General features: G+C 41.0%; 1 protein-coding gene across 3 annotated transcripts in view; it reads right to left on the bottom strand.

Moving 5' to 3' along the window:
- The window catches only part of LOC133622315 (copine-8-like), a 417,761-nt gene that overhangs the window by 97,846 nt on the left and 292,786 nt on the right, over window positions 1-27,129 (bottom strand). For all 3 annotated transcript variants that reach the window (XM_061984911.1, XM_061984910.2, XM_061984912.1), the window contains one exon: window positions 25,200-25,304. In XM_061984911.1, the coding sequence (XP_061840895.1) occupies window positions 25,200-25,304 (105 nt within the window). The remainder of the gene's footprint in view (window positions 1-25,199; window positions 25,305-27,129) is intronic.

The following is a 27,129-nucleotide window of genomic DNA, read 5'->3' as shown; positions in this document are numbered from 1 at the left end:
GTGTAGCGTGCAAGGACGGGAGTGGAAGAAGTGTCAAAAGATGGAGCTAACTGTTTTAATGACATTCAGACTTTACTTCAATCAATAACGGAGCAGCATCTCCTCATCCGTGGCTCACTAGTGCAATAACAAAATGTGTCCCGTGAAAAACCGTCCGACCGGAGCTCTCGAACAACTAAAGTTCCTTTGGAGAATTATGTAAACTCACTACACCGGTATGTTTTAGCGTTTTCATGGCAAGTTTACTGACGGATATACAGTAAGTAAGAACTTTACACTACTTTATATTAGAAATGGCAATAGCGCAGGATGAATGTCCCATAACAAGAAGATAGAGAAAAATAAGAAGCTTATTGACTACAAAGGCGGATGTGCGCAGATTTTTAGGACTTATGCAGATCACAAATACAGATCAGCAGGTACCAGAAGGTAAGAAAAGTTGCTTTTGCATCATGTTGCGAAACAAAACGCCACATAATATGTCTTACCTTATACACACATAATACCATACCATAATAATACTCGTATGTTGAAGCACTTACAATCCGTCAAGCGGTGCAGCTTCATAGCTTACCAAAGTCGTACTAAAACATTTTGATAGATTTTTGAGCGCCATGTGTAATGTTCTATATTTTCAATGAAACATATACAATTTTGGCGTTGTTTACTTGAGTCATATTGCGGTCTACACATATCTCTTATGTGTGACTGCCATCTGCTGGTCACACTTATCATTTCACTATGTACCAAACAAAATAGCTTTGAGGTCGGTAAGTACAACCAAAATTATGCCGTACATTAGGCGCACCGGGTTATAAGGCACACGGTCGAGTTTTGAGAAAATGAAAGGATTGTAAGTACGCCTTATAGTCCGAAAAATATGGTACTAATATTTATCATCACACTTATGACAAGGAGCACAGTGGATTGAAAATGAGGTAACTGTCGTCCGCCACTATTTTAGTAGTCTTGTTTTTACTCTTCACTTTGCTTCCCACTGATTCTGTTTTGATTCCTCGCCTTTGATTCTTGCGCTGGGCGAAGCTACGAGTTGCCTTTGCAGCTGCTTTTCCTTCATCACCCTTTCTAATGATTGGATTCATGCTGAAAACCATTCGCCATTGCACAGACTCCACATGTAAATTCTCAGAAAAAAAATGTCAACGTTGACAGATATGTCTTTCATACCATTACCTACTAGCCTGGAACGTAATCTTTGTAATCCTCTTTTGTAACACTGCATGGCAATTTGTGTTTCCATCCTTGACCACTGCCATCCCTCCTCCTAATTAGCACATTTTTTGCTCTGTTGCTCTTCAACATGAAGACTGTTGTGAGAGTTGGATAACTATTTGGGGAGAGTGATCCTTTAACAAGGATACCACACATACCTACCGATGCAGCACTGTACGCTTAGCTTGTTCACTTGTAGCACAGGTGCTACTAAATGAAAAAAAAAATAGTAGCAATATGAAATGTCTCAAAAATCAACAATTTCAATATTAACACTCAAATAAGGTACACATGTGCACTCTTACATATTGGGCGCACCGGATTAAAAGGCGCACTGCCGATGAGCGGGTCTATACAGGTCTATTGTCATACAAAAGGCGCACCGGATTATAAATCACATTAAAGGGGTCATATTATGATTTTTTTTCTAAATTTAAAACACTATCTCGTGGTCCACATAACATGTAATGGTGGTTCTTTGGTTAAAATGTTGCATAGATTATGTTTTAAAGATCATCTTCAAGTAGCTTTCTGAGCGTCTCTTCAGGATGCTCCGTTTTGTGGGAGGTATTATTTACGTGGCTCACCTTCAACAGCGTCTTCACCCCGTCATCTTTGTTGTAGCAGTGTAGCGTGCAAGGACGGAATTTGAAGAAGTGTCAAAAGATGGAGCTAACTGTTTAAATTACATTAAGACTTTACTTAAATCAATAACGGAGCGGCATCTCCTCATCCGTGGCTCAATAATGCAACATCAACGCCGGAAATGTACCGTCCGACTGGAACCCTCTGATAACTAAAGTTCCGTGGGTGAATAATGTCAACCCACTACAGTTTTTAGCGCTTTAATAGCTAGTATACTGACAGATATAAGTAAGAACTTTACGCTACTTTATATTAGATAGGGCAACGGCGGTAGATGCATGCCACATAAGGGAGAGAAAAGGAAGAAGCTTATGACTACGGCGTCGGTACGGACTACAATGGCAGACGCGTGCACATTTTCAGGACTTATGCAGATCCCAAATACACATCAGCAGGTACCAGAAGGTAAGAAAAGTTGCTTTTCCATAATATTGCGAAACCAAACGCCAGGTAATATGTGCGGTACTTATACACACACCATAGTAATACTTATAATAATCCATCAAGCGGTTCGGCTTCATAGCTTACCAAAGTCGTACTAAAAACATTTTGACAGATTTTTGAGCGCCGTGTGTAATGTTCTATATTCTCAATGGAACATTTAAAGTTTTGGTGTTTTTTACTAGCGTCATCTTGCAGTTTACATGTATCTCTTATGTATGACTGCCATCTACTGGTCACACTTATCATTACACCATTTAAAAAAAATTAAAATAAATAAAATACAAATACAAATTACACCATGTACCAAATAAAATTGTTTCGATGTCACAACCAGAATTATGCCGTACATTAGGCACACTGGGTTATAAGACGCAGTCAATTTTTGAGAAAATGAAAGGATTTTAAGTCCAAAAAATACGGTAAACACAATGCCATCAAAAGGCCTTCTGTAGCACTCAATTAAACACAGAGAACATCCCTAAACTGTGCTAGCACTGTCGCTAACACAAGTGTAGGGCTGGGCCATATGGATCAAAACTCATATCCCGATATAGTTTGTCCCACAAACTAACCCATAAATGGAATTATTCATCGACGTAACCAAATTTCTCCACCATGTCTTGTTTTTAAATTTTCGGGACTGACGGGGAAAAAAAATACACAAAAACAGGTACCAAAAAGTAAGAAAAGTAAGTTTTGCAGGAAAGGATCCCAACTTAAGAGGTGTTTTGAGATAAGAGAAAGTAAAATAAGAAAAGTCAAATATAATCTCCAGTCTTTTATAAAAAAAAAAAACCATTTAGCTATGCTCAATTCTTTAGCTAACAAAAACACAAAAGAACAAAATGTAAAATAAAGTTTCCTACATGTCTTCTTACATGTAGTCAAACTAATTAAAAAAATACTTTTATTAAATTACTAACGGAATTACTCTTAATAAATGTAATTAATTACTAGGTAAAGTAGCTAATGCATTACTTGAAGACAACTTCCAATATCTAGCATAGTTAAGATACGTTTCAGCATGTGCGTCTGTGTGTGTGCTTTTAAAAGGCGGTGCCTGTTGATTAGTGAAGTGTGACGTCAGCGAGTCCATGCAGGCTTGAGCTTTTTTGTTAGCTGAGCAGGCTAGCAGCGGCAGTTTGTCGGCTCTGACAGCAGCTCTTTTGGATCTTTCACTCGTTACCTCTGCTTAATAAATAAATTAAATGTGCTTCCATTGCTGTTTGTTCTTGTCAACAAACGTGGTATTGTTTGGATGGCAAGTTTGTCACTTCCGTCATTGATTGATCAGCTTTGGATAGATTTATTTTGGGAGCAAAATGCTATTAAAGGGTTAACATCTATATTTACACATGTGCTAAAACTCGCACAACGTATTTTTAATTGCAAATGTGACTAAAATACTCACACTGTACAGTGCTAGGACACTGAGTTTAATCACTGTGCATTCCATTTGTAAATGCGTTATCTTGTGCGTATGTATATATATATATATATATATATATATATATATATATATATATATATATATATATATATATATATATATATATATATATATAAAGGAGGAGTCAGTTAAGCTATAACTAGCCAGCGCTAGGCTGGATAATCCCTGCACACAGCAATTCTCTTAGAATAATACACAACTCACATAATGTTTTTTCTGTAGTGACTGTGTCAGAGGTAGACATGCATTCTACTGAGGTGGCAAATTATGATGCGTTCAGTTTATCGCAGCACCAAGCAAACAATCTGAAAATTCCCGTCATATCAATTCCTAGATATGATCGAAATGATTTAAAGTGCACTACGCATAATAAACGCAATATTGCTACTACGGATAATTACAACAAAAACTCCTCAAAACATATTTTATTAGAGCGTATCAAAACACGTATTGGTATGTCAGACTTAGCCTTGTCTTGGTTTAACTCTTATCTTACTGACAGGATGCAGTGCGTCTCCCATAACAATGTGACATCAGACTATGTTAAGGTAACGTGTGGAGTTCCCCAGGGTTAGGTTCTTGGCCCTGCACATTTTAGCATTTGCATGCTGCCGCTAGGCGACATCATACGCAAATACGGTGTTAGATTTCACTGTTATGCTGATGACACCCAACTCTACATGCCCCTAAAGCTGACCAACACGTCGGATTGTAGTCAGCTGGAGACGTGTCTAAATGAAATTAAACAATGGATGTCCGCTAACTTTTTGCAACTCAACGCCAAGAAAACGGAAATGCTGATTATCGGTTCTGCTAGACACCGACATCTATTTAATTATACCAACTTAACATTTGACAACCAAACAATTACACAAGGCGACTCGGTAAAGAATCTGGGTATTATCTTCGACCCAACTCTCTCGTTTGAGTCACACATTAAGAGTGTTACTAAAACGGCCTTCTTTCATCTCCGTAATATTGCTAAAATTCGTTCCATTTTGTCCACTAGCGTCGCTGAGATCATTATTCATGCGTTCGTTACGTCTCGTCTCTGTAGCTTATTATTTTCGGGTCTACCTATGTGTAGCATTAAAAGATTACAGTTGGTACAAAATGCGGCTGCTAGACTTTTGACAAGAACAAGAAAGTTTGATCTTATTACGCCTATACTGTATATACCTTGTATATACATATCTATCTATCTATCTATCTATATATATATATATATATATATATATATATATATATATATATATATATATATATATACTGTATGTATATATATACCTATACTGTCTCACCTGCACTGGCTTCCTGTGCACTTAAGATGTGACTTTAAGGTTTTACTACTTACGTATAAAAAAACTACAAGGTCTAGCTCTATCCTATCTTGCCGATTGTATTGTACCATATGTCCCGGCAAGAAATCTGCGTTCAAAGAACTCTTAAAGAACGCTTATTAGTAATTCCTAGAGCCCAAAAAATATGCGGTCCTCTCCAAGGTTTCTCAAAGTCATTCACATCGACGTCCCATTGGAGTTGTGAGTTTTCCTTGCCCTTATGTGGGCTCTGTACCGCGGATGTCGTTGTGGCTTGTGCAGTCCTTTGAGACACTTGTGATTTAGGGCTATATAAATAAACATTGATTGATTGATTGATTGACACACACACACACACATATATATATATATATATATATATGTGTGTGTATATATATATATATATATATATATATATATATATATATATATATATATATATGTGTGTGTGTATATATATATATTTATATATATATATATATTTATATATATATATGTGTGTGTGTGTATATATATATATATATACATATATATCAGTGTTTCCCACACATTCATTTATTTGTGGCGGCCCGCCACGAAAGAATTACGTCCGCCACAAATGGATTTTTCGGCTTTTGACTCGCTCGACCGCTCATAAAAGCAATATGTGAATGTTGCTTGTAGTTACACCTCCGGTGCAGTAGATGGCGGTAGCCTACTATGCATTGTAACTCCGCCAATAGCGCTTAATTCACCTGGTGGGCCAGAAGAAGAAGAAGAAGAGGGACGGACGGACGGAATCAAAATACTCGCCGGCTACTTTTCATAATGATGGCGCTTCCTACGTTTCTACCTCAAACGTCCAAAAGCTGCTGAAAGCCTTGTTCCAGGATGCCATGGGGAAAAAAACTTAAATGGTGCCTTTTGGCGACAGTTAGCAGCTTGGTGGCTCATAGCCGGCTAGCTAACGCTTGCTAGCGTGGTAGCATTGCTTCATTTTTACAGGTGTTATAGGTAGATAGTAGTGATGGGTCCGGCAACACCGATGCATGCGTCGAGCTCATAGAGCGAAACCCTGTGTCGGTGCGCGTACCGCTTTTTGAAAGTCACGTGACCGATCATGAGCTGTTTTGGTCACGTGACCAATACGCGAACTGTGTCGCACTGACGCCTCCTCTGTGCCCTGTGAGCGGCTCTTTTCTACAGCCGGAGAAATAATAACTAAGAAGAGAAAGCGTCTAAAATTGAATACGTTGGAAAAACTGTTTTTTTTTTAATAAAAATGTGTAAAAATAAATAAATAATAATTTCCAGGTCCACAAGCATCCTCATTCTCAACACGTTCTCTTAGATTTCCATGTTATGATACATGTTCACATTATTTATTGACTGTATCTAAAAAAGACAAAAAATATATTTTTATTTAAATGAAGTTATGAAATAATCCTAAATGAAATACAATGACTTGGTTTATATTATTGTATATACTAGGTCAGTGGTTCTCAACCTTTTTTCAGCAATGTACCCCCTGTGATTTTTTTTTTAAATTCATGTACCCCCTAATCAGAGCAAAGCATTTTTGGTTGAAAAAAAAAGATAAAGAAGAAAAATACAGCACTATGTCATCAGTTTCTGATTTATTAAATTGTAAAGCAGTGCAAAATATTGCTCATTTGTAGTGGTCTTTCTTGAACTATTTGGAAAAAAAGATATAAAAATAACTAAAAACTTGTTGAAAAATAAACAAGTGATTCAATTATAAATAAAGATTTCTACACATAGAAGTAATCATCAACTTAAAGTGCCCTCTTTGGGGATTGTATTAGAGATCCATCTGGATTCATGAACTTAATTCTAAACATTTCTTCACAAAAAAAAAAATCTTTAACATCAATATTTATGGAACATGTCCACAAAAAATCTAGCTGTCAACACTGAATATTGCATTGTTACATTTCTTTTCACAGTTCTTTTTGACAGACATTTTAGTGACAAACCTGAGCTTGTGCTTCACTGAGTTTATGAACTTACATTCATATTTTGTTGAAGTATTATTCAATAAATATATTCATAAAGGATTTTTGAATTGTTGCTATTTTTAGAATATTTTTTAAAAATCTCACGTACCCCTGGCATACCTTCAAGTACCCCCAGGGGTTCGCGTACCCCCATTTGAGAACCACTGTACTAGGTCATAAAATCAGTGTCAGTTGAGTCGGTCCATAGGTTGCCTGTAGGGATTTGTAATGTCCAGCAGATGTCAGTATTTAGTGACACAGTATTCGACATAGTATCAATACAGTTTTGCAATGTGTCGAAACGCTTCATGACGCCTCATCAACCCATCACTAGTAGATAGGTTATAGCTGCATCGCTCGCGGCTCGTCATATATTTAACGTTAATCCGTGATTTCACCGAGCGTTTCACTGACGGTGAGCAGCCTGACGCTGCTTCTGACTCGTGGCCCGGGGCAGACGCACGTAGTAACAGTCACGTGTTACAATACCGACGAGTTAACGTGTCCAGGTTATAACCATGTTGTCAATAAACACATATTAGAATATTTTTTTTAAATCTCACGTACCCCTGGCATACCTTCAAGTACCCCCAGGGGTTCGCGTACCCCCATTTGAGAACCACTGTACTAGGTCATAAAATCAGTGTCAGTTGAGTCGGTCCATAGGTTGCCTGTAGGGATTTGTAATGTCCAGCAGATGTCAGTATTTAGTGACACAGTATTCGACACAGTATCAATACAGTTTTGCAATGTGTCGAAACGCTTCATGACGCCTCATCAACCCATCACTAGTAGATAGGTTATAGCTGCATCGCTCGCGGCTCGTCATATATTTAACGTTAATCCGTGATTTCACCGAGCGTTTCACTGACGGTGAGCAGCCTGACGCTGCTTCTGACTCGTGGCCCGGGGCAGACGCACGTAGTAACAGTCACGTGTTACAATACCGACGAGTTAACGTGTCCAGGTTATAACCATGTTGTCAATAAACACACATGGACTGAAGCTAAATTGTCCACTGTCCACTGCAGCATGTGAATGCAATGAAAATAATAAAATCTGAGCCAACCAGCTGTTAAAATGTTGTCCAGGTTAATGTTTTGGCCATTAAAGGCCCTTCATTTCAAGATTTCAACTGTGATCGGGCTTTAAACAGGTGGCTGACCTGTTCAGATGAGTGTAACTGCTACTGGTCAAATAATGTGAAATAGCATTTAATTTTACATGTATGCAATGCCATTTAAATGTAATTATAGATAATAATAATAATAAATACTGTGTAGTGTTGTAAATAGTCAACGGGAAGGATTTTAGTAAGATATAAGCCATGAGCACTACACAGCCAGAAAAAAACCTAGGCAGGACAAGTAAAAATATTGGGGCAAGTAGATTTGAGAAGTCGGGCAAGTAGAAAAAAAGCTTAACGTTGAACCCTGCATGTGTTGAGCTGCTGCCGCTTAAGGTTAGACGGCACTGTACATCGAGCGCTTCTGTTCGTTAGTAATAAATTCTAATGTTGGATGTTCACTCCTTCACACAGATGAGTATAGAAAAATATTTTCAACGGCCGAAAAGGGCTCGACTTGGAGAGGAGGTAGGCCTACAGTTCGGACCACAGGTGCGACCTGTTCAGCAGCAGCAGGAGGAGGAGGAGGAGGTTGACTGACTGTGGCAGGACACCTCTGCCTCTGTTTCACTTCATGTTGCTGGTAAATAATATGGTTGTAGTAGTAGGCTAAAGTTAAATTATTTAGTATTCATTAATTAAAGGGGCAGAGCTTTAAGAGACATTTTAGCTTTTATATTTTATAAGATATATTTTTTGTAAGAACCACAATTAATAAATATATTTCAGTGAATCACTAATTGTTCAAATCTGTATATAAATATGTACATAAAATGTTGTAATTATATTCCAACTCCGCGTTCTTCTTGGTCACTGCCGCCGCCGCCGCCGCCACCCCCCACACCCCCCGACCACACCACCACAAATAGATGCCTGTCCTGTGGGAAACACTGTATATATATATATATATATATATATATATATATATATATATATATATATATATATACATATATATATATATATATATACATATATATATATATATATATATATATATATATATATATATATATATATATATATATATATATATATATGTGTGTGTGTGTGTGAGTACATATATATAATTTACTTTTTTTTTTTTAAAGACAAAGCTTTCTGTTATTATTATTATTATTATTATTATTATTGATGTCAACATTTTGGCGTTTTCTCATTATGATTCTTACTGTTTTCGGAATTTGTTCCGGTGTTTTTTGTTTTTGTAAGGAACTTGGGGCCAATGACAAAGGAGTCATGGACCACAAATGGCCCCTCTGCCACACTTTGGGAACCCCTGCTGTAGAATGTAGAACCTATATTTTTTGGCCACTATAGTCTTAGTGCTGTAGTATATTTTGGGATTTGAGTCAGCTTATGTCGGTACAGGAAGTAGTAAAATCGGCTGTTCATCTGACGGGTTTTTCCTTTGTAATCAAGAGGGGATAAATGTGGAAGTTCTTTAGCTGCCACCTTGTTTTATCATATATTACTGCGTTAGCACAAGTCAATGTTTACTTTTTTTTAATAGAAAATCAACACAAAATCAGTACTTTGCAGGAAATTTGCAAATCTAGTCATTTTGTTGCACCAAATAATAGATCTTCCGGTTTTGTTGTGTTTGTTCATACTGTCAGGTTTGTCACTGACAGTTTATTTATGTTTTGGTTTTTCCTCTGTTTGTTTTTATTTCCTGTCAGCGCTGTTATTTTGGTTCAGTTTCCGGCTTGTCTCCCTGAGCGCTGTTTCCCCTCAGCTGCGGCTGATTGGCACCTGCCCACACCTGGTTTCAATCAGCCAGCTGCTATTTAGACCTGCTTTGCTCTCCAGTCAGTGCTGGAGTATTGTCGTTGTAGCCGTAGCTACTACCTTTATGCTGAATCCGGATAGCTGTTAGCCGTTTCCTGTATGCCGTGAGCTGTCTTCTAGTTCCTCCTTTCCTGTTTTTCTGGTATGCTGTTTCCTGTCTCCTAGTTCCTGGTTTGTGTTTTACCTTTGTTTTGGACATTAAATTATGTTTTCCTGCACCAAGCCTGCCGTCTCTGCATCTTGGGGTTCGTCACCACCAATTCGTGATAGAATACTCCAGCCTAATATGAACCCCGCGGAAATTTTGATGGCGGAGAGGCTTGACAGGATTCTGGCGATGATGGCTAAATTGAGGAGAAGTTCGGCCTCATTTCAAGCCCTCTCCCACCCTTCCCTGTCGTCTGTAGGCCTATCTGGTGACGTCTTGGATCGGGGAGGCACAGCCACTTCTCAGCCGAGTGGATCTGCAACAGATGCCGCCATCCACTTCGGTGGGCCTGCAGACAGCGCCATCCACTCCGATGGGCCTGCAGATGCCGCCATCCAATCCGGTGGGCCTGCAGACGCCGCCGTCCACTCCGGTGGGCCTGCAGAGAGCGCCGTCCACTCCGGTGGACCTGCAGACGCCGCTGTCCACTCTGGTGGGCCTGCAGACGCCACCGTCCACTCCGGTGGGCCTGCAGGCGCCACCGTCCACTCCGGCAGACGAGCCGCCTGCTCCTTTGACTCTGTCCACGCCGACGACATCGTCTTCCTCATCTCTGGTTCCGCCCACGCCGACGAAGTCGTCTTCCTCGTCTCTGGTTCCACCCACACTGACAACGTCGTCTTCCTCGTCTCTGGTTCCGCCGACAACGTCGTCTTCCTTGTCTCTGGTGACGCCCACGCCGACAACGTCGTCTTCCTCATCTCTGGTTCCGCCCACGCCGACGACGTCGTCTTTCTTGTCTCTGGTTCCGCCCACGCCGACGACGTCGTCTTCCTCTTTCCTGGCGGGCTGTCCCACGGCTTCGCCAGCATCTCCAGCATCGTCGCCTACGTGACCTCCAGCTGGCCTGACGCGCTGGCGGCCAGTATAGTAGGCACCAGCATGCGGACCTCTTGTCGGCCATGCATGTGGTTGTTCCATGGGCGACCGCCTCGCCAATTGTGGCGGCGTTCAACTCGCCGTCGCCACCTGACTCTTCCCCGCTGACTGCGGGGACACTTGGCCTGGCGGCCCACTGCCTTGTCCTCCCTCCACCCTCCCGTGACTTTGGACTTTTTTTGGGGGGGGTTTCTAGAACGTCTGGTATCCGTTATCGGCATGGGGGCTACTGTCAGGTTTGTCACTGACAGTTTAGTTATGTTTAGTTTTTTCCTCTGTTTGTTTTTATTTCCTGTCAGCGCTCTTATTTTGGTTCAGTTTCCTGCTTGTCCCCCAAGCACTGTTTCCCCTCAGCTGCGGCTGATTGGCACCTGGCCACACCTGGTGTCAATCAGCCAGCTGCTATTTAGCCCTGCTTTGCTCTCCAGTCAGTGCTGGAGTATTGTCGTTGTAGCCGTAGCTACTACCTGTATGCTGAATCCGGATAGCTGTTAGCCGTTTCCTGTATGCCGTGAGCTGTCTTCTAGTTCCTCCTTTCCTGTTTTTCTGGTATGCTGTTTCCTGTCTCCTAGTTCCTGGTTTGTGTTTTACCTTTATTTTGGACATTAAATTATGTTTTCCTGCACCAAGCCTGCCGTCTCTGCATCTTGGGGTTCGTCACCACCAATTCGTGACAGAATACTCCAGCCTAATATGAACCCCGCGGCAATTTTGATGGCGGAGAGGCTTGACAGGATTCTGGCGATGATGGCTAAATTGAGGAGAAGTTCGGCCTCATTTCAAGCCCTCTCCCACCCTTCCCTGTCGTCTGTAGGCCTATCTGGTGACGTCTTGGATCGGGGAGGCACAGCCACTTCTCAGCCGAGTGGATCTGCAGCAGATGCCGCCATCCACTTCGGTGGGCCTGCAGACAGCGCCATCCACTCCGATGGGCCTGCAGATGCCGCCATCCAATCCGGTGGGCCTGCAGACGCCGCCGTCCACTCCGGTGGGCCTGCAGACGCCGCCGTCCACTCCGGTGGGCCTGCAGACGCCGCTGTCCACTCTGGTGGGCCTGCAGACGCCACCGTCCACTCCGGTGGGCCTGCAGGCGCCACCGTCCACTCCGGCAGACGAGCCGCCTGCTCCTTTGACTCTGTCCACGCCGACGACATCGTCTTCCTCATCTCTGGTTCCGCCCACGCCGACGACGTCGTCTTCCTCGTCTCTGGTACCTCCCACACTGACGACGTCGTCTTCCTCGTCTCTGGTTCCGCCGACAACGTCGTCTTCCTTGTCTCTGGTTCCGCCCACGCCGACGACGTCGTCTTCCTCGTCTCTGGTTCCGCCCACGCCGACGACGTCGTCTTTCTTGTCTCTGGTTCCGCCCACGCCGACGACGTCGTCTTCCTCTTTCCTGGCGGGCTGTCCCACGGCTTCGCCAGCATCTCCAGCATCGTCGCCTACGTGACCTCCAGCTGGCCTGACGCGCTGGCGGCCAGTATAGTAGGCACCAGCATGCGGACCTCTCGTCGGCCATGCATGTGGTTGTTCCATGGGCGACCGCCTCGCCAATTGTGGCGGCGTTCAACTCGCCGTCGCCACCTGACTCTTCCCCGCTGATTGCGGGGACACTTGGCCTGGCGGCCCACTGCCTTGTCCTCCCTCCACCCTCCCGTGACTTTGGACTTTTTTGGGGGGGGGGTTCTAGAACGTCTGGTATCCGTTATCGGCATGGGGGCTACTGTCAGGTTTGTCACTGACAGTTTAGTTATGTTTAGTTTTTTCCTCTGTTTGTTTTTATTTCCTGTCAGCGCTCTTATTTTGGTTCAGTTTCCTGCTTGTCCCCCAAGCGCTGTTTCCCCTCAGCTGCGGCTGATTGGCACCTGGCCACACCTGGTGCCAATCAGCCAGCTGCTATTTAGACCTGCTTTGCCCTCCAGTCAGTGCTGGAGTATTGTCGTTGTAGCTGTAGCTACTACCTGTATGCTGAATCCGGGTAGCTGTTAGCCGTTTCCTGTATGCTGTGAGCGGTCTTCTAGTTCCTCGTTCCCTGTTTTCCTGTTTCCTGTCTCCTAGTTCCTGGTTTGTGTTTTACCTTTATTTTGGACATTAAATTATGTTTTCCTGCACCAAGCCTGCCGTCTCTGCATCTTGGGGTTCGTCACCACCAATATTTGACGCATTCGGAGTCATACGGAGAGAAACTACAGCAGCCGAGCAAATCCTGGCTGTCCATTATTGACCTGCTCCATCTTTTTTCCTGTTGCCCTTTGGTGCACGAAGCCAAGAGCAGGAACATGTCCAACTAATGCACTAATCCAATTAAAACAGAGAAAATCAGCAGTAGGGCAATGGCTGACACACACTGTACTTCTGAGGTCGAGTACGCCGCTGCAATGCTCCAGTGGATTTTCCCACTTGAGATGAGGAATTAGTGAAAGTTCCAGAGCAGATACTGCAAGTTTTCAGAAACTTCACGGTCAAATTAAGTCCAAACAGTTGGTGAGGGTGCATTAAATGTTTTATGGTGAAAATGAGCAATTAGAGATAAAACACCTACAGTCAGGTCCAAATGTATTTGAAAAATTTCAGAGCTCGAAGTTGCCTTACTGCAAGACCACAATTCGTGGCCCCGTTTACACTGCATACGAGGGTTGTCCCGATACCAATATTTTGGTGCCAGCACCAAAATGTATTTTGATACTTTTCGAACTAAAGGGGACCACAACAAATGGCTGTAAACTGTTAACACACACACATATATACATATATTAGACTTAGACTTTCTTTTTATTGTCATTCAAATTTGAACTTTTCAGTACAGATAAGAACGAAATGTATATACATACATATATACAGTGCAGGTCAAAAGTTTGGACACACCTGCTCATTCAATGGGTTTTCTTTATTTTCACGACTATTTACATCGTAGATTGTCACTGAAGGCATCAAAACTATGAACTTAACAAAAAAAGGTGAAATAACTGAAAACATGTTTTATATTCTAGTTTCTTCAAAATAGCCAAGCTTTGCTCTGATTACTGTTTTGCACACTCTTGGCATTCTCTGGATGAGCTTCAAGAGGTAGTCACCTGAAATGTTTTTCACTTCACAGGTGTCATAGCTTTGATGCCTTCAGTGTCATGAAAATAAAGAAAACCCATTTAAATGAGAAGGTGTGTTCAAACGTTTGGCCTGTACTGTATATATACATATATATAAATATATATATATATATATAAAATGGATGGATGGATGGATGGATATATATATATATATATATATATATATATATATATATATATATATATATATATATATATATATAAAAAATTACTTTACATACAGTTGTCTTTTAGCCCACTGCGGCCCCCAAGTCAAAACTTTTGGACACCCCTGATCTAAAGTATGTTTGTTCATCTAACTACAAGTGCAACATTCTTGTTATAATATGCTGAGAAGCAAGTAAGCGTAAAAAAAAAATATCACTGAAACCTTGTATTCAGGCTCTAATTATAATAACCCGTTCCTGCAGTAGAGAAATTAGTAGCATAATCATAATTAAGCCAAAAGTGCCCTTAAAGGCTCCTGTTACGTTATGTAACGACATCAAGACGTTGAGAGAGGACCGACACGCTTTAATTGGTGTGTTGGTTAGCGAACGCTCTCGTCTTCAACTCTAGCTCTCTGTGTGACTTTTTACCAAACATAACTGCATTCACTTCTTAGTAATTGTTGGGGTTGTGTGTGTACATGTGTGATGTGAGGAATATTTTGTTTCTACAGGCTGAAACTAATAAGACGCCTGCTAGGGACATGGAGTAGAAAAAAACAGCATGTTTATTGTGTATGTCCAAACATTCTCACATTTAAGATTATACACCAAAACATCATCTATTTATTATTATTATTGTGTGAATGTCCAAGCATTCTCACATTTAAGATTATACACCAAAACATCATCTATGTATTATTATTATTATTATTGTGTGAATGTCCAAGCATTCTCACATTTAAGTTTCTACACCAAAAATTATCTATTTGTTCTTATTATTATTATTGTTGTTGTGTGAATGTCCAAGCATTTTCACATTTAAGTTTCTACACCAAAACGTATCTATTTGTTCTTCTTCTTCTTATTATTATTATTGTGTGAATGTCCATGCATTCACACAAAGAAGATTCTACACCAAAACATCATCTATTTATTATTTGTATTATTATTGTATGAATGTCCAAGCATTCTCACATAGAATATTCTACACCAAAACATAATCTATTTATTATCATTATTGTGTGAATGTCCAGGCATTCTCACATGTAAAATTCTACACCAAAACATAATCTATTTATTATTTATATTATTATTATTATTGTGTGAATGTCCAAGCATTTTCACATTTAGGATTATACACCAAAATGCATCTATTTATTATTATTATTATTGTGTGACTGCCCAAGCATTCTCACATTTAAGATTCTAAACTAAAATTCATCTATGTATTATTATTATTATTATTATTATTGTGTGACTGCCCAAGCATTCTCACATTTAAGATTATACACCAAAATGTATGTATTTATTATTATTGTTGTGTGAATGTCCAAGCATTCACATATTTAGAATTCCACACCAAAATTAATCTATTTATTATTATTATCATCATTATTGTTATTATAATTATTATATTATAGTTATTATTATGTGAATGTTTCAAGCATTCACACATTTAAGATTCTACACCAAAATACATCTATTCATTATTATTATTATCATTATTATTATTATTGTGTGAATGTCCCAGCATTTACACATAAGATTCTACACCAAAAAATCTTCTATTTATTATTATTCCACCGCAAAGGTTTGACGCACTCCACAGCCCATACTTTTCATCCGATCGGAACCGTTGAAGTATAAAAACGTACGGCTTGACCGGGAAACCTGAGCTCCCCCCAAATATATAGAAAAAAAAATACCCCGTATTACCCAGAATTCCGGGACACTTTGCCCATTGAAAATGAATGGGCCAATTTTCAAACATGCACAAACTTCCACATTTCTCACCTGATTCAAACCAGGTTCACTTACCTTGGACAACAAAAAAAACAGTTCAAAAAAATTACAGGAATTCTCAGAATTCCTGGTTTTTCTAAGCCCTATTTTCACCTCTTCCTGGAAAGTTTTGACAGTCCACATTTTTCAACCGTTTTTGACCATTCTACCTTCAAAACATTCCTCTTAGTTGGGACAACAAAATTCCAACACCCACCCATTCATATCATCTAGGACAATTGTGCTAGTATCATTATTTTCAAAGACATTTCCAGGAATGGACGTATTCATAGATCTACAATGCCCTAAATTCTAAAAAAAATAGCGCCATTTTTAAACCCGATTCCGAACATTCAACGATCCACACACACTACTCTTCCGATATATCAAACCTAACATTTTCCCTTTCCCAAAATTCATGGAATTTCCCAGAATTTTCTTCCCTCTGACTATGAATGGGCATTATACAAACTTCTGCATATCCCACATTTCTCATCCGATTCGAACCGTTCCACCGTCCACGCACTCCACTCACCCTGGACATTCAAGCCTACATGTTTCTTGGTTTGGAAAATTTCCTGATTACCCAGAATTACCAGGAATTTCCCCTAATTAAAAATGAATGGGCAATATACAAAACTCTCCATACCCCACAGTTCTCAACCGATTTGAACCGTTCCAACATCAACACATTCTACTCACCTTGGACATTCAAGCATTTCAGTTCCACTCACGCAGATCGGCAGCTTGCGCACATCGAGCATTCACACGCAATTTTTACTGGAATTGCAAATTGTAGTTGGAAACTGTTTTATGTTGCTTTGGTCATATTTCAAGACCTGCAGCATTTCAAACTGTTTCTGCTTGTGACATGTCACATTTCATTACGCTCATGTCGTGTTTGTGTGTGTGTGCGTGTGTGTGTGTGTGTGTGTGTGTGTGTGTGTGTGTGTGGTGTGTGTGTGTCTGTGTGTGAGATGCCCACCTCACTCCACAGCCTGTATGATTGACTCTGACAAGTTAGTGACCCCCTTTGGAGCTCCTGTGTGAAACTCCGGCTGACACAATTTCACCAAATGGTTCCCACACTTTGCACTGCCTCAGTACGTGCAAGCAGCGCTGTTCCAAAGTGTCACACAGATCAAATCAACTTTATTTGGTTTCATCGCACAAGCTTATTTCCTCGGCATTCTCATTAATAAGTCCGCGTGCCATCATAATAAGAAAAGAGAAATAGAACGGTGCAAAAAAGAAGGGAAGATGTCAGCAGCTGTTTCATCGTTCCTCACAGCGCCTTCTTGGTTTAGCTTGTTTTCCTTCTGTCACTGTCGTCGAAATGAGAGGCAGAAAGATAAACTGGGGGAAAATGACGACCTGCCCCCTGTAACAGGACGCTTCTACATTAATAATGTGCCAAATGAGACAAGAGAACTGGTTTTAGATTATATGTTGCAAGGGACACGGAAATCAGCATGATGAGGATATTTTTAAATAACTGCATCTTTTTTGTATTCACTAATCTTACCATAACTTCTTTTTGTGCTGACAATACTGGGATACCTTTAAAGAGGGATTATATCTGTTTCCAAAGAGTATAGCTGCTTTAAAGACCATTCTACAGCATTGTTTTTGTTTTTATCTTCAACATTAGACTTTAAAAACAACCTACAGAGCATTCAAAAAGTATTCACAGCGCTTCACTTATTCTAAAATGCCATCCATCCATCCATTTTCTACCGCTTATTCCATAAAAAAACAAAAACAAAAAGAAAGACATGTACATAAGTATTTACAGCCTTTGTTCAATACTTTGTTGATGCACCTTTGGCAGCAATTAATTCAGCAATGCACAGAGACATCCTGGATAACAACAAACACTTTCCATCCAGTTAGATGGAGCTGCTGCAAAGAGGAGGTGTGCCAAGCTTGTGGTATTGTATTCAAAAAGACTTGAGGCTGTAATTGATGCCAAAGATGCATCAACAAAGTATTGAGCAAAGGGTCTAGATCAGGGGTCTCAAACTCAATTTGCCTGGGGGTCACTGGATGCAGAGTCTGGGTGAGGCTGGGCCGCAAGAAAAGATTTCTTAAAAAAATATTTTTATTTTCAACACAAAATAAAATCAAAATATAAATGAACAAAATGAGAATTAAGTTAATAAATCAGTCATAAGTAATAACAATAATAATTCGATTTCTCCAGTCAGCAACAATGTATACACATACTTACTATGTGAGAAGAAACAATAAATAAATCTGTGAACCTGAACATGGCTTGAACATGGCTTCTCTTGCCTACTTCTTGCTGCTAGACACCTGGCAGCGCTTCCTCTCGCATAACTGAGCTACATTTGGCTGGAGAGAAGAAACAGTTGAGACCCTCAGTATGGCTTGAAGATGATCATCAGTAATTCTGGACCTGTACTTGGACTTATTGAAGTTCAAGGTGGAGAAGTTTGTCTGCTTTTCCACTCACCTCCCTGAACTTGGCTTTGAGGTCAGAGTTGCACTGCAGGTCAATGAGCTCCATTTGAAGCACAGGAGGGGCATATTGCACATCAATGGAGAAGGGGTCTGCAAAAAATTGAAATGTGGCTCTGTGTGTCTTGAAGTCTGAAAATCTGTGATCAAATTCCTCCCCGAGCTTCCAAATGGCCACATCATATATCTCACCACTGAATGGTGTGCCTGCATCCACGAGTGCTTTGCATGCTGGGAAATGGCAAAGGTTTGTCTGAGGAAGCTGGGCTTTCCATAACTGACATTTTGTGGAGAATGCTCTCACGTTGTCATAGGCAGCACTGACGAGTTGCCCCTGGCCTTGTAACTTCTTGTTCAGTACATTAAGCTCATGTGTGATGTCAACAAGAAAAGCTAAGTCCATCAGCCATTTGGGATCACTTAGCACAGGAACAGCCACCCCAACCTTCTCCATGAAGGCTTTCACCTCTGCTCTCAACTCAAAAAATCTCTTCAACGAGTTTCCCCTGCTGAGCCAACGCACCTCAGTGAAGTAGAGCACATCCCCATATTCAGACTCCATTTCCTCTAAAAAAGCACAGAAACATAGGTGCTTTAAGCCCCTGGATCTGATTTGGTTTATGCATTTGACAACAACAGACATCACATGGTCAAACTTCAGGCATTTGCTGCAAAGGGCCTGTTGATGGATAATGCAGTGCAAAGCAATAGCCTCCTCTGCACCCTCCTCTTTCAGTTTTTTTTGAACAAGTGTCACTAGTCCATTTTTCCTCCCTGTCATTGATGGCGCTCCATCCGTTGTTATTCCAACTAACCTCTTCCATGGCAAACCGGCATTCTCAATGGCATCACAAAGCTGGTGAAATATCTCCTGAGCGGTGGTCTGGCCATGCATTGGAACTACTGTGAGCAACTCCTCTATCACTTCAAAATTGTCATCAATACCACGGACATATATTGCGAGCCGCGCAGTGTCTGTGATGTCTGTGGTCTCATCAAGAGCGACCGAGTAGGAACTGAAATATTTGGCTTTCTCGCACAGTTGATCATAAATGTTAGTTGACAAGTCAGAAATGCGCTCTGCCACGGTATTGGCAGAAAGGCTGATGTTGCTAAACTGATCTTTCTTTTCCGGACAAACTATACTTGCAGCCTGTAACATGCACTTTTTAATAAATTCACCTTCTTTGAATGGCTTTCCCGCCCTAGCAACCATCTCACTCACCATGTAGCTAGCTTTGACTGCTGCATCGCTCTTTTCGGTTGCTTTCTTAAAGAAATCTTGTTGCCTCAGTAGACTGGTTTTAAAATGTGCAACCCGGTTCACTCTTTCATCTCCCCGGTATTTTGCATACTCCTCAGCATGTCTAGTGGTATAATGACGTTTTAAATTGTATTCCTTGTGCACTGCAACTTTCTCTGTGCAAATAAGACACGTTGGGGTGCACCTGTGCTCAACAAAGAAATATTGCATCTCCCACTTTTCCTGGAATTGTCTTTGCTCATCACTAACCTTTCTCTTCACTGCACGCTTTGAAAAAGACATGTTTGGGGTTGTGGAATATATTTGTATTTAACCGACACACGGAGAATAATGTTATTTCCGCAATGTGTGTCGTTCCGCTTTTCCTCCCGACAGCGGTCGGCGGAAAGTACCGGGAAAAAGTGACGGCTCCCGGAGTGTTATATGGCGTCATATAAAAATATATGTAGTGTTCATCGTGTGAGGCAATGCAAATTAAACAATATAAAAAACAAATAATGGTTTGAATTGGTCCAGGTTATCTGGGACTTTATTACTGACGGACAGGTGTCGCGGTGTGACTGCAGCCAGGCACGTAAGACAACCCTCGTCTCCATGGCAACGTTTCTCTCGCTTTCACTCATTTGCCGCTTTTCCACTAATGCAGGGGTATTTTGGACCCAAATAACAAAAATTGTCTCCGTCTGGAGCCAAGGGGAGTGTGTGTGTGTGGGTGGGGGGAGTTTACAGTAGAGTTTACAGTTACGGTAGCACAATTAGCCCCTAACGGGCTAACATCACGACTAACGTGTTACATGTCCGATTCGCCCAGCGACTCTCTGTCGGAGTATCAGCGCTGGGGTCCAGTGCACCACAGTTTTGTATTGTCGCTCGGTCCTTCGGAAGCTACCGGACCGCTCATCTCCCCCGCCCGGATCGGCGGGAGCGAGAAAGACACACACAGTGACAGAGAGCGAGAGCGAGAGAGAGAGAGAGAGAGAGAGAGAGAGAGAGAGAGAGAGAGAGAGAGCACGAGAGAGCGAGCGAGAGAGTGAGGGAGAGAGTGAGGGAGGGAGGCAGTGAGGTAGGGAGGGAGGGAGGGAGGTAGAGCGCGTGCGGGTCTCGTGGAAAAGCAGCAAAACGTTTCTCTGCTTGCATCACGAAAGTGACGTCAATGTTCGGCCCTCGAGAGCCATATACCACACCATGATTGGTGGATTCCTTGTAGCCCAGAAGAGTTAGGGCTACAAGGGATTCTGGGTATTTGCTCTGTTGTGTTTATGTTGTGTTACGGTGCGGATGTTCTCCCGAAACGTGTTTGTCATTCTTGTTTGGTGTGGGTTCACATTGTGGCGCATATTTGTAACATTGATAAAGTTGTTTTATACGGCCACCCTCAGTGTGACCTGTATGGCTATTGACCAAGTATGCGTTGCAGTCACTTACGTGTGTCTGTTGAAGCCGCATATAACATGTGACTGTGCAGATACGTTGTTTGTGTGGAGAAAAAGCAGACGCTAAAGGCGTGCCATCACGGCACGGCCGCCCTCAACAGTGCCCTCAATATTGTTGACGGTGAAAATCGGGAGGGTTGGCAAGAATGCTTCAGCTCTGCACACAGCGTTGTCAAGCGGCATTCATATAAAACTCGCGGGCCGCACTACCATTAAACGTTCATATTAAGGTGGGTGCCGCAAAATAACGTCTCGCGGGCCGCAATTGGCCCGCGGGCCGGATGTTTGAGACCCCTGGTCTAGATACTTATGTACATGTGATTTCTTCGTTTTTTATTTTTAATAAATTTGCAAAAAATTCTAAAAAAAAAACTAAACGTATTCACATTGTCGTTTAGGGTATTTTGTGTATAATTTTGAGGACAAACATGAATTTAACTGTAACATAACAAAATGTGGAAAAAGTGAAGCGCTGTGAATACTTTCCGGACGCACTCTACAAATGGCCTCATTTACTATATCAATTATTCAATTTCCTGTAAAAATAGACAGATTTTCCTTTCTAAATGACCAACTCTTATGTTTGAAGAACATGAAAGTACATTAGCTAATGACTCTAAATTGAGAGTGAGGGTCTTCAAATAATATTAAGCAGGACAAAAGCGCTGATGTTCTTTCAACTGGGATATGTTTTCACTCATCAAAGACGTCTAAATGAAAGTTCCTGCCGCAGGTCAGCGTTTGCCATGTAAATACAGTTTTTGTACCATAGAGATACTCCTCCCGCTCCAAAGACGGTGCAGCCTCTGAGTCATTTGAATGTCATTAAAGTAGACGGGCTTCACGGTGGAAGAGGGGTTAGTGCATCTGCCTCACAATACGAAGGTCCTGAGTAGTCTTGGGTTCAATCCTGGGCTCGGGATCTTTCTGTGTGGAGTTTGCATGTCCTCCCCGTGACTGCGTGGGTTCCCTCCGGGTACTCCGGCTTCCTCCCACTTCCAAAGACATGCACCTGGGGATAAGTTGATTGGCAACACTAAATTGGCCCTAGTGTGTGGATGTGAGTGTGAATGTTGTCTGTCTATCTGTGTTGGCCCTGCGATGAGGTGGCGACTTGTCCAGGGTGTACCCCGCCTTCCGCCCGATTGTAGCTGAGATAGGCTCCAGCGCCCCCCGCGACCCCAAAAGGGAATAAGCGGTAGAAAATGGATGGATGGATGGATAAAGTAGACCAGTTCTGCAAATTACCTACACTTTGGGGAAAAAGGGTGATCCTAAAAAAAAACACAAAAAAAGCCCCAGAATCCCTAAAAATGTATTAACTCCTCCAAAAGTCCTCAAATTTCAAGAAATATTTTGCCTCCAAAGCTGAGTTCAATGTGCAAAACTACAGTATGTACCGTATTTTTCGGACCATATGGCGCACTGGATTATAAGGCGCAATAAAGGGGTCATATTATGATTTTTTTTCTACATTTAATAGACTTCCTTGTGGTCTACATAACATATAATGGTGGTTCTTTGGTCAAAATGTTGCATAGATTATGTTTTACAGATCATCTTCAAGTCGCTTTCTGACCGTCTCTTCAGGATGCGCCGTCTTATTTACGTGCCTCCACTTTGACAGGATCTTCTCCACGTCATCTTTGTTGTAGCGGGAGTGTGTGTCAAAAGATGGACCTCACTGTTTTAATGACATTCAGACTTGACTTCAATCAATAACGGCGCAGCATCTCCTCATTTGTGGCTCACTAGTGCAACAACAACACCCGAAATGTGTCCCGTAAAAAAACATCCGACCGTAACTCTCTAATAACTAAAGTTCCTTGGGTGAATTATGTAAACCGTCCCATGTGTGACATCGGTAGGAGTGTTTCCATGCATATTTGTACGTGGTATCGTAATGTAATCAAGCTAGCGTCGTTAGCATTAGTTGAAATGCTAACACACTTACAAGTGTCTGTGTTAGTATTATTAACTTACAACATCGTTCTTTTGATATTGTTTCAGTAAATTCACCAAGACGTCACCGTGGAGTTATTTAGTCTGTTTAGCTGATTGGAAAGCTAGCTTCCACAGCTAGTGGGTCCATGACGATCACTTCTGTTTTGTTTGATCAGCCATTTTACACTCACCACTGAGTACAGCTGCGGCCTGTCCGGACCACAACTGAGAAACACATATTTTTTGGCAGCCCCCTAGGGGGCGCTCGCGGCGCAGCAAGCAACACAAAGAAACATTCAGGATTTAGGAGAATGTTGAAAACAAGACTGACGCATTCAATGGTGAAAAGGAAGAAGTGAAGTGTTTTTTTTTTGTTTTTTTTTCAAATGCGGTTTAAGGCTGGTGCAAAACCAGTATGGATTCTTCAGTCATCACTCCAAGCAACGTTTGTAGATTTTACAATATAACTAAAACAATTCTTACTTACTAAATGTTTTGTATTCAACAAATAGTTTTCATATTACACCTACAAAGACACAGAAAAGGTGTGTTTGTTTGTGCTATGGTGCCATCTTTTAGACACGTTCGCTCACTGCAGGTGTTGCAGGTTGAAAATGCGCTTCCTGTTTCCTGCCTGGAACCAGAAGTCTACACCGTTTCGTCTACTATTCGTCCATAGCGTTTGAGCTCGAATGGATTCTTTATTCATCACTCCGAGCAACGTTTGTAAGTTTTATAATACAACTAAAAAATTTCTTACTTACTAAACCGTCCCATGTGTGACGTCTGTAGGAGTGTTTTCATGCATATTTGTACGTGCTATCGTACTGTAATCAAGCTGGCGTTGTTAGCATTAGCTAATATGCTAACACATTATAAGGGTTAGTATTATTAACTTACAATGGCATGCTTTTTGTATTGTTTCAGTTTCATACACTCCCCAAAACATTGTTCCGACTTCTAGCCGTCCATAGCTTTTCTACCCGTACGGATCGTTCATTTATCACTCCAAGCAACGTTTTTAGTTTTACAATTTAACAAACAATTTTTACTTACTAAATCATCCAATGTGTAACATCTGTGGGAGGGTTTCCATGTATATTTGTACGTGGTATCGTAATGTAATCAAGCTAGCGGCGTTAGCATTAGTTGATATGCCAACACACTTACAAGTGTCTGTGTTAGTATTATTAACTTACAATGGCATTATTTTTGTATTGTTACAGTTTAATAAATTCACCAAAACGTCACCGTGGAGTTATTGAGTCTGTTTAGCTGATTGGAGCGCTAGCTTCCACAGCTAGTGGGTCCACCACGATGACTTCTGTTTTGTTTGACCTGCCATTTTACTGTCATGTTTCAGGCACCGTTTGGTTTATAAACATCTTTCGTACCGGTATATATCTGTGGTTTATAGTCCGGTGTGGCTAATATATCTACAAATATTTAATTATTCAAAACATTTGGTGGTTGAGGCTTAAATAACAGCCCGGAAAATACGGTAACTGTTAGAAATTAGTTCTCAACGGGAAGACCACCATGAAGTTAAAGGCGATAAGCCTCGTGGCGATACAGAGACCCTCACCGTGTGATTTCTAGCAAAAATCGATACTGAGGAGTAATCTAAGCATGAGTCTACAGTGAAATAGTGCAACGGTGAAAAAACCAGAAGACTTAACGGTGCTACGTGGAGCTAATATTGATTCCAGCTGGTTGAACTCAAGGATGCTTGTCGTTAAGTAATGGCCGCCATCAGTCCCCCGCACATTGTCGGAGGGATACTGATCGGGGCCCCTGAAGGTCATCGACGGATTGGGCCTGCGGGAATCAATGGGGTTAGCTGTGTGTGTGTGTGTGTGTGCGTGTGTGTTTGTTTGTAGGTTATCTAACTGGGTCAAATTGAAAAGAAGAAGTGCAAAAGGATAACGAGCAGCGGTTGGGACGTACCTGTCGTAGTCGCCGTTGCAGAGTGCTCGCACGGGGATGGTGAATGGCTGCCACACAGGGTTTAATGTGTTCTTCACCACCTCCGTTTTATGGCAGATAGTAAACCTAGACACCAGGAGTGCAGAGGAGGAGAAGAGAATGTGTGTTAAAGGACTTTGCTGGTTCATCGCCAACAGAGATAAATATGCTAATGAGGGGAGGAGGACAGAGGATCCGATGTGGAAGGCAAAATAGATATTTATAATAGGACGATGTCCATCTTTGTTTACCACCTGGCTGGTCTGCCAACCTTATTGTTGGATGGACCTCAGAGAGTTGTTTCATATCTTAGTTTGGCTCCCTGAACCAAACCCTTCTGTACAAATGGCTTTTCTCTGCTATCTGCAAGGCTTCACAGAGCAGACATGCATAAATCCCTATCAAATACACCAAATATCCTCTCAAAAAGCAACAAGGCGTGTCATTTGTTCCTCTTTTTTTTATGACTACTTGCACTCCACGAAGAGCCTGGAGTGTTTTAAACCCCTGTAAGCCGGTTAGCTACATGGCCCCTCTAATTTGTTCCTCCCTGCGGCGTTACAAACAAACACGCCTCACACATCTTTGGGGATCCATTTTTTGCTCTCTTATGTATGGAAATACAAATACATCAGGACATTTCTGCAAGAGGGGTAATGAAACTGCAGGAACATTTCCAACTACTGTTTAATCATACATAGTATATACAAGTATGTTTGTTTTTTTAATCACTTTTATTTAAAAAAAATATATATCTTCAATATACACACTCTTCTGGTGTCTTGTTGACTTGGCATGTAATGTATATATATATAAATATATATATATACATACATACATACATATATATACATATATACATTTACTAGAGATGTCCGATAATATCGGCCTGCCGATATTATCTGCCGATAAATGCGTTAAAATGTAATATCGGAAATTATCGGTATCGTTTTTTTTTTTTTATTATCGGTATCGTTTTGGTTTTTTTGGGTTTTTTTTCGTTTTTTTTTTATTAAATCAACATAAAAAACACAAGATACACTTACAAATAGTGAACCAACCCAACAAACCTTCCTCCCCCATTTACATTCATTCACACTCATTCACACAAAAGGGTTGTTTCTTTCTGTTATTAATATTCTGGTTCCTTCATTATATATCAATATATATCAATACAGTCTGCAAGGGATACAATCGGTAAGCACACATGATTGTGCTTGCTGCTGGTCCACTATTAGTACTAACCTTTAACAGTTAATTTTACTAATTTTCATTCATTACTAGTTTCAATGTAACTGTTTTTATATTGTTTTACTTTATTTTTTATTCAAGAAATGTTTTTAATTTATTTATCTTATTTTATTTTATTATTATTTTTTAAAAGTACCATATCTTCACCATGCCTGGTTGTCCAAATTAGGCATAATAATGTGTTAATTCCATGTATATATCGGTTGATATCGGTAATTAAAGAGTTGGACAATATCGGAATATCGGCAAAAAGCCATTATCGGACATCCCTAACATTTACATATACATACATGTATACATATATATACACACATACATACACACACACACATATATATATATATATATATATATATATATATATATATATATATATATATATATATATATATATATGTTTTGTGTTGGTTGCTGATGGCGCCATGAGTGGGAAAGGTTGTGTAGATCGGGTCGTATAAGTGATAATGCTGGGCTGCTTATACTTCCATGTAAAATTCATGGTCATCGCCCCGGTTCGCGTTAGTTGTCGACAAAATGGCAGCAAAGGTGCAGCAGTCAAATTGTCGATAGTCTCGTGGACCAAACAGAAGACGCTGGCGGGTTGTACTTGGCCAACGGGCTGCCATTTGGACACCCCTGATTTACAGTATATGTGCTAAAC

This window comes from Nerophis lumbriciformis, linkage group LG23 (genome assembly GCF_033978685.3).
Source record: "Nerophis lumbriciformis linkage group LG23, RoL_Nlum_v2.1, whole genome shotgun sequence".
NCBI lineage: Eukaryota > Metazoa > Chordata > Actinopteri > Syngnathiformes > Syngnathidae > Nerophis > Nerophis lumbriciformis.
The sequence above is the reverse complement of the archived record's forward strand: the minus strand, read 5'-3'. Positions and strand labels throughout refer to the sequence as shown.